Source organism: Priapulus caudatus, unplaced genomic scaffold (assembly GCF_000485595.1).
Source record: "Priapulus caudatus unplaced genomic scaffold, Priapulus_caudatus-5.0.1 Scaffold364, whole genome shotgun sequence".
NCBI lineage: Eukaryota > Metazoa > Priapulida > Priapulimorpha > Priapulimorphida > Priapulidae > Priapulus > Priapulus caudatus.
The window spans coordinates 14,831-30,319 of NW_014577425.1; the positions used below are offsets into that span (position 1 = coordinate 14,831).

General features: G+C 38.1%; 2 protein-coding genes and 1 long non-coding RNA gene across 3 annotated transcripts; 1 reads left to right on the top strand and 2 right to left on the bottom strand.

Annotated features, from left to right (window-relative positions):
- Positions 1–18: 18 nt before the first annotated feature.
- On the bottom strand, positions 19–7,385 carry LOC106809567 (RING finger protein 24-like). The gene is made up of 6 exons (XM_014812689.1): positions 7,269–7,385; positions 3,819–3,958; positions 3,376–3,415; positions 3,014–3,052; positions 2,741–2,820; positions 19–2,451 (listed from the first exon to the last, which is right to left on the bottom strand). Exons 2-6 carry the CDS (start codon positions 3,914–3,916, stop codon positions 2,226–2,228), a joined length of 483 nt encoding a protein of 160 aa, XP_014668175.1. The 5' UTR covers positions 3,917–3,958; positions 7,269–7,385; the 3' UTR covers positions 19–2,225.
- A 235-nt stretch (positions 7,386–7,620) lies between these two features.
- On the top strand, positions 7,621–10,556 carry LOC106809566 (kinetochore protein Spc24-like). Its single transcript, XM_014812688.1, has 6 exons — positions 7,621–7,810; positions 8,804–8,888; positions 9,175–9,310; positions 9,506–9,610; positions 9,780–9,856; positions 10,145–10,556. Exons 1-6 carry the CDS (start codon positions 7,727–7,729, stop codon positions 10,249–10,251), a joined length of 594 nt encoding a protein of 197 aa, XP_014668174.1. The 5' UTR covers positions 7,621–7,726; the 3' UTR covers positions 10,252–10,556.
- On the bottom strand, positions 10,496–13,851 carry LOC106809568. Its single transcript, XR_001393887.1, has 3 exons — positions 13,317–13,851; positions 11,449–11,652; positions 10,496–10,715 (listed from the first exon to the last, which is right to left on the bottom strand). It is a non-coding gene; the product is annotated as an uncharacterized LOC106809568 (long non-coding RNA).
- Positions 13,852–15,489: the final 1,638 nt, after the last annotated feature.

The window sequence follows — 15,489 nt, forward strand, 5'->3', positions numbered from 1 at the left end:
AGATAAAATGAACACAAATTACGTTTTTCATAAGGACGATGCTTTCTTTCTGTATTTAACTTTGAAAATCTGGTATTCATTCGCATTTAAAAAATCGAATACAGTAACATATTGAACTGAAATTCCCTGTCAAGTAAAGATCACAAATTTAATGTAACCTGCCTAGAACGTTCTGGGATTAGTTTCCCTTTCTAAGTAGAACCATTTATTTCCATTATATTTCCCTGCAGATCATGTGTGGTAGGGTTAGGCAGTTAACTGCCAGACCACAGTTGACAGCCCCAATTCACAGTGTGTCAACATGAAACATCACATATCACAACATATCACAACATATGAGAAAGTAGTTATAAAACCTGATTTTCGTCAAAGTTGAAAGTACCACTTCGAATGTAGCTGTACGCAGCAACTTTACAGAATGATACACCATCAAAAACGTGTATCACGTATTTGTAACGCGTATTTGTACGCGTATCATGTAAACGTAAACGCCTAACAAGACAATTGCCACCTTTCACGGCAGATAGTAAGGGGCCGGTTGGGTGGGAACTCACTAGTATGTATGTATACATATATATCAAGAGCTATATATACCATTTACTTACACTTCAAACTCCAAAGTGCACAATATGAGTAGAAATGCTAAAGAAAATATTTACCAGTGTATTAAATCAGGAGGCAATTAACACTAACTAATAATAATGTTAATGAGCACTTAATTATATGGGAACAGATATGCATGCAGTGCACGTCTACCAATAATTTCATTGCATAGATTTTGGCAATTACCATCAATTGATACCGTCCAGTGCCTTATATCAGTTATATCATAGTGGCACCAAGATTAAGTAACAGGTAGTAACTATTTATTACCAATGCCGATATAGGATACAGAGCTTGGTGAAGATATACAAAATGTACATGGAAGAAAGAAATTTCCGAGGCAGCTCTAGATGTATGCTCTCACTGCTAGTGACAGTAAACACTATAATTAGAAAGAGGTAATCCCAATAACTAATTATAAATACAAGATGTCCATCATATCGTCAGGTGATTAATCACAAATTTGAAATCTCCTGGAGCCAGCTTAATATATTGAACATAAAATGGCCATACCTAGTATATAGCTGAAAGGGACAACCATACAATTTTGTTGCTCTAATCTTTGGTTTGGAAAGATGAGAAAAATAAATCCCATCATTAACGATATTCTTGTCTTTTAATTGTGTTCAGTAATCACAATAGGCGATCTCACATAACAGTGTCATTTTTCCTTCCCTAAATTACCAAAATTAAAACGATTTTACCATGAGCCAGGTTGAACTAATAAACTTATAGAATTCGACAAGGCGTACGTGTGCACACTTGTTTGCTCATTTGGGTTTCCTCGTTTAACAAATGTATCGATTCCTAATCACTAGATATAGCCGAGATGCCCGAGATATTTAGACTTGGTATTAAGCTGGGTTTACACTACCGACTTTGTGTTGGCAAATTGGCGAATTGGACCAACTTCCCAACTATACAACCAACAATCGGCAGTGTAAACGCAAAAGTTGCGCGACCAACCGATCGATAGCAACTAGTTGGAGATTAGAACATGATCTATTTTCACCAACTCGGAGTTGCCGAATTGCGAAATTGGTCCAATTCGTCAACATAAAGTTGGTAGTGTAAACCCAGCTTTAGGTAGGTTGGCTTGTGCTGACCTAGCATGCACATTATAAGAAACACCAACTTCGAGTGTATACTAAACAACAAAAGACATATAATATAGGATAATACAAGGCGTCAATACAAGAAAAACACTTAAAAAATAATTACTCGGGATTCAATTCGATACTGACTAGAAATAAATTATGGCTGATATAATTTGGCAAAATAATTATTATTTTATAATGTAGAATTATATAAAGTATTGTATGTATTGAATAGAATAGCATCCACACACTTTCTGCAACTTGTCATACAAAGTAATTATCAAGACAAATTATTACGAAGGTAACAGTCCCACTGACTGAAACAACTCCAGACAAAGACATTTAAATGTATGTGACAGTAATACTGTATAAACTTATTTTTCCCAAAATGGGTGAAACAAACTGTTGCCATACATGTAACCGTCTACATGTTTACCTCGGACGCGTCCCATCGAGGTATTTCACTCGACAAACCCAGGTGCTGCTTGGAAATACGATAACAATTGCAATAAAAACATTTCCCGCTCATACGACTTCTATCTGCACGTTTGAATGAAGGACCGGTTGCGTTTCCGCTGGCGACGGTGGCTCCACCTGCATGGCTCGCTCCGCGGTAGCCACTTGTCGCTCATGTTCGTGTTGTGTGTAGTGAGGTCTCCGCAGCGGCTTCTGTGATGACCGGATGAACGCCCGGACTGTCGTCTTACACACCGGACACGTATTTCGCAAGTACAGCCAATCTTCTAGACATCTGGAAATTGTGGTAGTGTGGATTAGTAGTGAACTATTGGAAACAGCAAATGCAGCTAACAATTACTGCAAGTCTTTGGAGGGTTCGACTCACTACCTTATAATCTGTTAAATAACTAATAATTATACTGGCTGCAAACGAAATGTGTACTCCAACAATGATACCGCAATTTCATTCAATATATTTATTGACATGGCAAACTTCCCCACTCCATTATCCTTATTTCATAAAGCTTCACCATTTGCCCCCTGGTGAGAAGTCTACAATGGGTCTATTAGTAACTACTAACCTCTTATGAAATGCATGATTGCACTTGCATAATGCTACATTTTCCTTCCATCGGTAGTCTTCTAAACATATTGCACATATCTGTTGAATAAACAAGTAAAGACATTTAAGTAAGATGAGTCAGGCGTTTAAGTGCCAACTCTTATGGCTAGTCTAGAAACAGTCAAATGGCAGAGATGGTTTTTTTTACATAACTTTCTTTACAATAGCATTTACTATCTTTCATAGTATATAAGTTATAACACAAAAGGCTTATTCAACAGAATATACTCACATCACTCTTTGTCCTCTTCTGCAATCCTTTATATTGTATCTGTTTAATAAACGTAATTGGTTTATAAAAAATTGTGAGTAGGCATATTAAAATTATTTTTAACATCAGCATGATGCTCTCTATCCTGTACAACATACATACTAAATCTCGTACATACTCTATACCCTTTAATATTTGTCTAATTAAATCTATAAGTAGCTATATATTATAAAACTATTTTCAGAAAAGTTTATATGCTTTTATATAGTACAAAATAAACTACTACAATTAAACATTAATAGTTGTAAAAGAGTTACGTAAGGCCATGAATTTGCATTTGTGTGGCTTTATAGGAATCAACAATTCGCTTTTTTATCACTTACCATCTTGTATCCAAGCTCTCTGTTTGCCATCTTGTTTAATCTAACAAATACAAGACTTTCTTTATCTCTCAAAATACACATCAGGTGGCTTGGTACGCACAGATAATAAGATATTAACGGTCTATTTGCATAACAGACACAGTATGTTGTAAGTCCAATGATCATTTATGTGGTGATAGTAATATTTAACAGAAAACTTCACACTTATTGCATGTATTTGAGACATAAGAATCACTTCATGAGACATGTTGTGAAAAAATTACCATGAAAATGCAAATTTAAAGGTATACTTGTTTAACCTAGTCTCAGGTAAACTGCACTAATTAAAATAAGAAAAACATTGTCTGTGCTTCTAATAACGAAAGAAGACTTAAAACAGATATGAAGTCGTTACAGTGTTTTAAGGAAAAGTTGTCACAATAGCGGTACTGTACCACACTTACCTCCAAACATAGCAGCAGAACACTAAAGTTACAATAAACATCAAAGTAGCGATACCAGCCACTGGGAGCACAACGTTCAAAGAAAACATTTCCATCATCTTGCAACCTAAAGATCAATCGTCTGCCTCACTCATAGAAACCTGCAAATTCATAAGAGAAGCACCATTAGTAGGTCATGCAATTTCATTAAAATAAATTTGGATTTGTGGCAATAACTGTAATATAATAAAACCTACATTGTAATTTTTAACAAAATCTTTGAAAAGCACAATATGCATATATCCAAATAAATAGATGCATTAAAGAATAAATACTTATTCTTACTTATTCTTCTCTTCTGCATTAATTAATATATATAATGTAACTGTAAAAACACCTCATATTAACTTGGCAAATATAAATGCAGAATTATAGTCTTCTGCTATCTCACAATAGAAAAGATACTAGATGGACAAATAGACAAACAAATAGTTAGACAGTGTGACAAACAGATAGATAGATAGACATAGATAAATCAGACATGGTAATTTTCCGCACACCCACGGATTTGACAGTTCCCTGGGGCAATCCAGTGAATTCTGAGAAAATTTCATGGGGTAACAATGTACTTTGTTTCGTTTATAATATATTGGGTTCAATATAGTATATGCTCGCTAAAATGGTTGGTAAGGTTGGATCATGCTGCCTATACTGCCAAAATAGCCAATGCCATCCAAGGTCTACAGATGAGGACAAAGTAAACAAAGTTGTCAACGGTCTGAAAAAAACAAGTTTTCATGGTCATGGCTAGAAAAGGCACTGACTATCACCATAAATTTGACTGATCCGGTGTGTTTACTGTACATACGTAAATAATAAAATGGCTCCTAAAGCAGGCATCATTTTCAATAGCTTTTATTAGCAAGTTAAGGGAATGGCTGCGTATTTACCAAGTAGGAGTGTAGAAATTTGAATAAGAATGACTCGACTGTAGAGAAAGACTATAGGGCGCGATTCTTCTCTTCAGTTTACTGACAAATGTGTTCAACTATTTGGTAAAACTAAACTAGTACAACATGAAATATTATCATGTTTATCAAAAATTCCCTGATTTTTTTGGACAATAATTTTCAACCATGATCTGAGGTGACATTAGAAGTCTGAAGATAGCACCGAATTGATCCTCATGTCTAGACCTCTACAACTTCTTGAGCTCAACCAATGACCCCAAGGAAAATGTATAGTTGTGCACAGGAAGTTCCTTCAATAAATTTAATCTCATTCCCTATGGTTGATAGGTAGATAAATTGGATGGATGGATGTAGAGATAGATGAATGGATGGAAGAGTAGATAGATAGATAGAAACAGAGATAGATCGATAGAAAGATAGACAGATAAATATATAGATAGATAGATATAGATACAGATAAAGAGAGTTATCAGGGGAGAGAGAGGTATATAGATATAAATAGAGGTAGATAGATAGATAAATTAATAGATAGTTTATAGATAGAAGGGGAGAGAGAGAGAAAGAGAAAGAGAGAAGAGAAAGACAGGCGGGCAGATAGACAGATAGACAAACACGCAGATAAATAGATAGATAGACAGACACGCAGATAAATAGATAGATTGACAGACACGCAGATAAATAGATAGATAGACAGACACGCAGATAAATAGATACATAAGGGGGTTATTCTCCACCATTGACATTGTGCATGCATGTTTCAGAAGTTCAACTTCAGGTGGTCACAACCTATCAAGTTACTAGCTGTATAGTTGTACATACATGTACAGCGTGGAGACAGATTAGAAGAATTAACACAGATGAATGATTGAGCCGCCTAACTGTCTTGATGGACCTCGTTATCAGAACAACGTAAACAATAATCGTGACTAAAAGTTGGAGTAAAACTAAAGGCCGTGGCTACGCGACCGGTTCCAGATGAGGAGCCACTAGGCTACGCGTCCGGACATCCATCTCACACAGTGAGCTTGCGACACGTACACGCATGATTGCGCAACGGGACGCTCTGCTGATTGCCTTGTGTGACAGTGTGTGTGTGTGTGTGAGAGAGAGAGAGGGAATGGGAATGTGTATGTGTATGCGTGAGAGAGAGAGAGCCTCAGAGAGGTATGTGTGTGTGAGAGAGAGAGAAAAAGAGAGAGAGCGAGAGAGAGAGAGCTGCGAGTGTGTGTGTGTGAGAGAGAGAGAGCGAGAGAAGACGAGGCTAGGCGACCGGTTCCGGACGCGTAGCCACTGCGAAAACTAAAAGTAAAAGTAAAACATTATATTTAATGATTTACTAATTTAGGCCTAGAGACTCGCAGCTAAGGCCTGCATACCTCCCAAATCCCATTGGTTGATACATATCACGTGCCTGAAACTCCTGTTTTAATAATTCCTTTTTTGGTGCATTGTGACCCTAACCCTAACCCTAACCCTAACACTACTTAGAATTTAATTTAAAAAATTAACTATATTTGTATCAACCAATGGGAGTTGGGAGGTATGCAGGCCCTAGCCGCGAGTGGCCTAGATACAATAATGTAACCCAAACCCAAGAGGATAGGGTTACAAAGTGTCCCTATCCTTTTCTGCGGAGGAATGCCCGAGTGAATCACTCGGGCCGGTTTGCTGGTGCGTTTTCAGATACTAGAACTTCCAAACTGGGTTTATTCTCAACACGAACCTTTCTTCGCTATCTGGGAACTTACTATGTATCGCAATACTCTGTATTAAACTAATATAACCTGTTACAAAAATTCGAAGTGACGAGCGGCGAATATACTGAGCGCCATTTCTGTTGACCTGTGACGTACTTCGGTTTGAAGAGTGGATTCACCGACCAATCGGAGGGCGCTCAGTATATTCGCCGCTCGTCACTTCGAATTTTTGTAACAGGTTATATTAGTTTAATACAGAGTATTGCGATACATTGTAAGTTCCCGAATAGCGGAGAAAGGTTCGTGTTTAGAATAAACCCAGTTTGGAAGTTCTAGTATCTGAAAACGCACCAGCAAACCGGCCCGAGTGATTCACTCGGGCATTCCTCCGCAGAAAAGGATAGGGACACTTTGTAACCCTATCCTCTTGGGTTTGGGTTACATTATTGTATCTACGAGTGGCCTAGAGCAGAGGCAGATGCGGCTAGCGACAGGGCGTCATCCCTATGTTTACGCATGCGCGATTAGGGTTAGGGTTAGGGTTAGGGTTAGGATTAGGGTTAGGGTTAGGATTAGGGTTAGGGTAAAATGTAAAATTCATGTTTATCACATGTACTTGTACATGGTTTTAGTTCCATAACTCGCCGCTAGGGTGAATCGCGCATCCGTAACATAGGGATGACGCCCTGTCGCTAGCCGCATGTAGCAGAGGCTAGTGTCAGTGATTTACTGACTACTTTTTAACGTCAGTAATGACTAATGTGTCATAACTATGTTATAAATTTGACAGTTATTCCCCTGACCTGTAAAACTCTCCATCAAATCCGTCAACTAACTATTTGCTATTATCAGCTGCGCATATATAATTTCCTTTATTTACTTCAGTTTCGTCAAAGCATTTCGCAAACAAATCGCCGACATGAAAATCTTTAATTCACGGTCTACTCACTAGGTGCGTCCTGGTCTCATTTTTTCTAATTTTTCTAACAATTTTGTTATCTTATAATCGTCTGATAATTCCTTTATTAAAGGGTTTGCTGGTTTAAATGTAGAAATATATCTCAGAGTTTTAATAAGCATTACAAAATTAGTGTGAGTAGCAAAATAGTCAACCGCATTCTAATAATTTTCCGCATTTTCTTGTTTCCGGGATAAACAAGTGAGCACAGCATTGGCGCTAGCTTTTAAAATTGATATTTATAAATAGTGCTTGTAAGTTTGTATATAAAGGCAGGGTTATCTGAACATTTAAATTAATCAAATGGCATCTGAGAATCAGTCGCATTTGAATGATCTTATACAGGAAGTCACAACTCTCTTAACAGATTGCAAGGAAGAGGGCGAGGTAGGCCTAGGCTAGTGTACTGTACTGCCACTGGGTAGATTTTCGCGCCAATACTAGCGGCGTACGGGCCGCATTCGCAGCGCATGCATTTTGCATGCGATCTCACGAAATTTCAATGAACCCCGTTCTGTCCCAATATAACCCTCACCAAAATATAAAAAAGGTGAAATATGGGACAGAATTATTCGGTCTAGGTAGGCCTATGCTATAGTATAATATATGCAATGTATTAAACCCAACAAGAGTAGGGTTGGTCTACTACTTTGTTGGGTTACATTATTGTATCCAGAGAGACATGATACAAGATTGTGTGGCACAGCTTTGCTGTTGATCCTAAGCGCTGCGCGCGGATGAGACGCGCAGTTCCGCAGGATATGCGCACGCGACCGCGGGGATGTTCAAGTATGAAGCGCTGTCCGCAGTGGAGACGTGCGCCAAATTCGAGGCCCGGCGCACATCTCCACAGCGGTCAGCGGATGGTCTGTAATTTGAGATAACAATGAAGACTTTGTTCTAAATAAGAACTATCGGCGGCTAAATAAGAGCAATATACAGACCTTTGAATTTTTTGACTAGTCAGTCAAAGGGCTTGTTGGGGGTCCATTATGCAGAGCTTTCAATTGAAATTGCCCATGAAATTGTCAAGTGGAATTGTGTTTTTCGGAACCCCAAAGAAAATGTCTCCCTCTTACATGCACCCCTCCCTGATCAATCACGCATTCAGGCGTCAGCAATAACAGAGATGAAATTGTGTCGAGTTTGTGGCTCTTGACGCACGTGCATTGACGTACAAGACTGTTGGAAGCACTGGCACTTGGAACGTCTCAATAAAAATAAATATTCATACAATTTTTCACTTGTGTTCATGCTCTAACTCATCCTAATCTTATACCTTTTCATTATCTAGCATGTTTACATTGCCATTTCCCAGCATGCCTAACTTCCCAACTCAACTGGCCATGTGAAATCATAAACAATGTGTTGTAATTACAGATGATTTTGGATCGCAAAGCAACCTGGGAAGAAGAAGATACAAGGTACAGGAAAATGCAGGAAGATATAAAGATTGAAATAGAGCGTAAGCAAAACGTAATGCTTTGTGTTGTGTGGTAGTGTTCACAATAGTAGCTCTTGATAGTAGTAATGATACGATAATAGCAGACTCGGTTCTCCATATCAGTAATCTTCAAAGAAGCATATTTTAAAATTTATCTAAAACTAATGGCATTTACAGTGATCTTTTTTAATTTACAATTGTTATTTTGTATTATAGATCATAGAAATCCTGTATATATGTAGTATTTGTATACTATATCTGTGTGCATAAACTTGTGTATTGAATTTGTCTCATATATCTATTGCAGGTCTCCTGTCCGTTAACAATAATTGGAATGAAAAAATATCGGGCGATGCCAACCCCGATAAAATAGATGACTCAACACTGCAGGAAGAATTAAAACATGTGCAGGAGGATAAAAAAGTTGCTAGCAAGAAATTCCAATATCCTTTTCAACATTTAATTAAAATCTGGTGGAAATGCAAAAGAATATTTGCTGTTGTGTTTACCCTACTGCTGAAATGCTGGGTTGAGTTATCTTAAACTACAAAATCGTTATTCAATATTATTAGTTGCGTTTCCGGTCTCTATAAACGTATATGCACTTGGAATTATTTATGTTACTTAATCAAGCTTACAGATGTCAGTTCGTCATTGAAGCAGGCACAGGAAGAATTGGAGCACATCAGGATAGAGACAGAAAAGATAAAATCCCAGATTAGGGATGATATTCCGACAATAGTGTGAGTGCATCAACTAGGTTTTATTTAGTGTATTTTATAATGATTAATATGATTAATAAATATCACTTAATTTAACCTAAAGTAATTCCTAACGCAGGATAATTGTGTTTTTTAACAAAGGTTTAAGTAGATGGCATAATGTGTAACTGTTATGCATTCTTTATTTTAGAGGCAAGATGAAGTTGTACGAGTTAATGACTCAGGTGAAATGGACAACATCTGATACGACCGACACAACGAAAGGCTGTATCCTTACACAGGTTAAATATTTTGTTAGAAATGTCTCAAGTATTGAAATTATAAGAATAGGTGTTGATGCCAGCCCTCCTCTCAATAGTAAAAGCTGCAAAGTAGAATCTGAGTTGCCAGTTTCCTTGAAAAGATGATTCCAGATCTTTTAGGATAAGACTGGATTGTATATTATTATTATTATTATTATTATTGTATATTATTACTGTTCCATATCTATTAGGATGGTATGTATACATTTACCTTGGTAACCTTGACATTATATTTCTTGACTAGACTTTCCAGATGTCACTGAGAAGGGTGATATCAAACCATTCAGTCTTGACACAAAACAGAACTCTCAGTTCTTTATCTCAAATCACATATGGGATCTGATGACACCCAACTGGTAGAGGATTTTCTGCACTGTGTGGATGTACAATTATATATTCTTCGTGTTAAGACATCCGACATTTACAGTTATTAAATGGGAATAAATAGTGTTGCTCATTTTTTTAAACCATGTAATATTTTCTAGGCTTCCATATAACAAATGTATAAGTACAGAATGTAACCAGCTATAAAGAATCAATGTGCTCGTACTAAAAACTGTAACTTAATTATTTGCATGTTGCAAAACAAAAACAGCAAACTGCATTGGATCTGCATATCTTTTTATAAATTTCTTCAATAAAAGAAATCTGAAATCTGTTTACAACTACTTGTTTGCGTGTCGTGTGTTACTGTCCGTTCGTGGCTCTGGCAGCGTCTAACTTTGCTTTGCACTTCTCACAAGTCTGCTCCAGTCGGCTAGCAATCTCCTGCGTGTGTGGATTGAATTGTGTCACTAGGTCGACATGTAGCATATGACATCTCACTGAAAAATCAAGGTTCCAGAAATTGATGGCTTTATAAAGACAGTCTCCCTGGTTAGAAGTTATGCTAGGACAAGTTATCCACAATGAGGAGCTTGCAAGCTCATGTTGACATATCTGTTACAAATGTACTGTCTTTAAATTAATAAATTTATAAATAAGGACATCTAAGGGGATATTACCACTGACTGCAAGTATCACATGCCTGACTCTTACTCAACCCTAACTCTTATAGAAACTAATACAAATGCATTGGAGGTTAAATGTAGCACAATTGACTATTGTGTCCAAGGCACTATAGACACATAAATTCCCGTGTAAAAAAAATTGTGACAATGAAAAACAAAACAAAAAAGAAATAGTGCTTTCTAATACATTCTGGCCACATAATGTGAGTTGAAAGCTTTGTGAATGTATCTTTCTACGTGTTCATGCATAATGTAACCTGGCTCATTGAAAAAACAGTACCATGATCACATGTGCATTAATGCTAAGTCATGCATGCCTCCAGAGCCTTGGCTAGAGGAGGGTGCACAGGGGGCCATCTCCCTCTAGGACTTAGCAGCCCCAACGGCGGACTGCCGACAGTCAACTACCTAGATTGCACGTGGCTTTGCCCTTCTAGGCAAAATTAGTAAGCTATGGCCCTGGTCTTACACTTGCAAATCCTGTACTTGGATAGGGTCTATTTGCTAGAATATTTCACTGCGTGTTCTGAGCAATAACGTATAATACCATTGGTCTTAATGATTTGGTCTTTCATCTCATCCAATTTCGCATTCAGATCATCAAATTTTGATATCTTGTCGTGATAATATGAGATTTCTTCATTCCCAGTTTCCATTTCGTTAGAGATCTTGATCTGATTGATCTGATTGACCCAAGTTGATCCAGGTATCAATCCAGTTGGTATCATCCAATGTAATTTACAATTTGGCTCTGCAACAATAATAAACTTATTTTTAAATACATAGCATAATATATAATAATAATAATAATAATAATATACCACAACGTCCTATGTTATGGCTTAATATTTTACAAAATCGTGTCATAGCTAGAAAAATGGTTTAGCATAACATGTGTCACCCTCCTCTAGTACAGTACAATGTAACTGTAGTATTCGTTCTATTTACACGATAGTCAGTATAGTACCCGTATGATATTCGAACTTCCCTAAGTAAATACTTAACTCCATTCTATAATAAAGACTATATGCCAACCAGGGGTGTGTACAGGATTTGTACCAGGGGGGGGGGGTCTAACCGTAACCCAAACTTGCGAGCACCAATTTTTAAAATTAGACCCCCTCAGATGCGTTTTCCTCGCATCTGACACCACAATAACTTCATCTCGATATGTGCATCAATGCCATTTTTTGTCTGGTGCATTAACATCTTTACTTAGACAATTTTATTATTTTAAAAGAAAAATTCAAACGTCAACATGACCTATTCATACAAATTAGAAAAATTCTGCGTGGCCTCTTGAGAATAAACCGTTTTACAATGTCTTCAACGTTGATGTTTACTCTTCTGTATGTATTGAGTAACACTAGGGCACTCAGGCGTTCCTCTCTCATTCATATTGGAAAAAAATATATGGGCATTCTGCGCAAGCAGGGGGGAAGTCCGGACCCCCTGGACCCCCCCTGTAGTACTGTACACGCCCCTGGCCAACGCATCCTAGCATAAAGATAGATTAGTCTGAACACGAGCTTAGAGCTAGCGTACCGCCAAAGTCAATGAGTGGCAGAGTGCCTGCACAGTGCATTATAGACCGAATAATTCTGTCCCATATAACCTTTTTTATATTTTGGTGAGGATTATTGGGACAGAACGGGGCTCATTGAAATTTCGTGAGATCGCATGCAAAATGCATGCGCTGCTAATGCGGCCCGTACGTCGCTATTGGCGTGGAAAAAAAAACCTACCGTTCCCTTCTACACGGCTTTACCTTGCTACTGATATGTGTATACATTCAATTCAATCGTTATTCACTTCTTAAAAGATGGTTTATCAGAAACCCCGCTTCATTTAACTTTAGTAAATTCTGTTCGCCATTTACAAACAATCAGACCAATCAGAGCGAGTCTATCAGGCCTCCTGCAGCGCCACAGATACAAGCGAGAACCAGGGGCTATTGTAAGACTCGCTCTGATTGGTCTGATTGTTTGTAAATAGCGAACGTAATTTACTAAAGTTAAATGAAGCCGGGTTTCTGAAAAACAATCTTTTAAGAAGTGAATAACGATTGAAGTGAATGTATACACATATCAGTAGCAAGGTAAAGCCATGTAGAAGGGAACGGTAGGTTTTTTTTCGCGCCAATAGCGGCGTACGGGCCGCATTAGCAGCGCATGCATTTTGCATGCGATCTCACGAAATTTCAATGCACCCCGTTCTGTCCCAATAACCCTCACCAAATTATTAAAAAAAGGTTATATGCCATATGGGACAGAATTATTCGGTCTAAGTGCATTACTGGCATTACTGAATAGTGAATACTGTTTATTTACAGCTGTAAACAGTTAAATATTTGGCAACTACTTGTACGTTTGGGATTTAGGCTATAGTATGCCTAACTACCATATTCGAACTTACATCGTAATTAAATTATCGTCAAATACACTGATGAGTGATGTGATAATTAATATTAATTATACAGTGCTTCTATTTTTGTCCCTTGTCGTCTGCAGTGCTGAGTGTCGGTGGAAATGTTTGTTGTCCAGTTGCAGCGCCATCTGTTGTCGAACAATGACATTAGATTATGTTCGTTTATGTTTCGTCGTGTTCGAGCTCCCGTCGTTCCAAAATGGGAGCTGCGCAGTTTCCAAAATGGTGTGCCGATGATTGATGCCATTTTTGTTGTGGCATCAATCATTGCTCTCGTCTTGCAGGCCATGCGCCAAAATGGAGCCTGCACTTCAGTCTATGAACTTTGTTCGTTCTCCATTTTTGATCTTGCGTTTTCAGGTAGCACCACAATGTCCCCATAGCCTGCTTGTGTGCGTGTTCCGATGAGTAAAATGCACTCGTCAATTTCACCAGAAATCACAGACTTATTCATCGGCATTTTCTTTCCAGGTCATGATAAATGTAGATTGAAAATCTCTATCTGTTACGTCTAGTAATAGCAGTAGTCATGCTGGACCTACGCCAGCAGTAGCCATGAAGAAACAAATGAACATTAAACTGGCTCGCACTTACAGTCATTAATATGCACAAATGTTTTTAAAAAATTGCCGAATTTTTATTCAGCCTGACAGAGCGCCGACCGCCACCACGGCTACGCCCATGCAGACGTCTATTAAATCATCGATAAGATATATACTTAAGAACTGAATTTCATGAGCTAAAAATTATTATTTCGACTGTTTTCTGCCGAGTGGCAGTATTAAAGCTAGATAGCCATGTACTTCAGCTCTGTTCCATGCATGGTTCCATGAGAGTTTTGTCATAATGTTGACCGGCGATATTATCGCCAGTGTACTCGCGGACAGCCCCGGACAGCATATTCGTGCATGGAAAATAGTCGCACAGCCGAATAGGAACCATAGTTTAAGAGAATTCTTTTTAATTTACTATAGTAACCATCCACTCATCTCCGTGTGCATGCGTACACACGATAGCCAGCCTAAATAATAAATAATGCAATTACAAAACATCGCATCAGCTTTAGTGTCCGAGCTACGGACTCTCCGATTTGTCGTCAGCGGACGACGCGTCACATCCTCTAACCTAACAAGGACAATGTTAACATGTGTCAACATTGACTAACAATATTGTTAGTCTATGGTTGTGTAGTCTTGTTTTACTAACCTTTTTTACCGTTTATAGTATCAAGAGCGTATAAAGAAGGAAAATAGGAATAAAGGAATAAGAAACCTTCTTAATACGCTCTTGATAGTATATCACTACTTATGAAAAGCTCCATTTGAACGTAAGAACCTCACACGCGCCCGTGAACGTACGTGCTCGCACGTTCCCAAGCGCGCGCGCACGCGTGTTCGTTCACACGTACGCACCCATGCACGTACTATACGCTCGCGGACATATGCTTGAATATATTACGCTAGATTTATATAGGTTCTTATGAAGGGCCAAACAAAAATCTCACGGTTTATGTGCTACTAATAAGCACCTTAAACATAAACTCAGGCATATAAACTCTATAAATAATTAGGTCATACCGGCGACATGCAAATCCCAATGGGCAGATTGAATGCTAAGTCAATTAAAATTCAGGCCCTATTCATTTTATCAGAATTGAATAAAAACAATCTGCTTTATTCACTCGGGATTTTATGATGCTCACTTTTAAATTTACCGAGCTGCAAATGTCTAGTGGACACGATCATATCCCTGCAAATTTAATGCAAGAAAATTACCGCGAATGTTAAATTTATTTGTATGCATCTACAGACACGAATGTGTTTGTCGCCTGAACCCCGCTGATGGGTAAACCATGCATAACGCGGACACATGTAAAATTGCAAGTCATTTCCGTGCTGATTGGAGCTTTAGTGCTATTTTGTCGCCAAATCCTTCGCACGTTTTAGTTTGTTCCTCGCCATGGCAACGTACAGCTAATGACGGAATTGTCGTCACCGTATCTCATTACATAGAGGCATTGCCCTTGTAGTACATCATGCTTCCGTAGTTCCTTCCCACTTTCCGTTTCTCTCTCTCTCTCTCTCTCTCTCTCTCTCTCTCTCTCTCTCTCTCTCTCTCTTTCTACCCATGCATCCATCCATCCATCTCTCTGTGTGTGTGT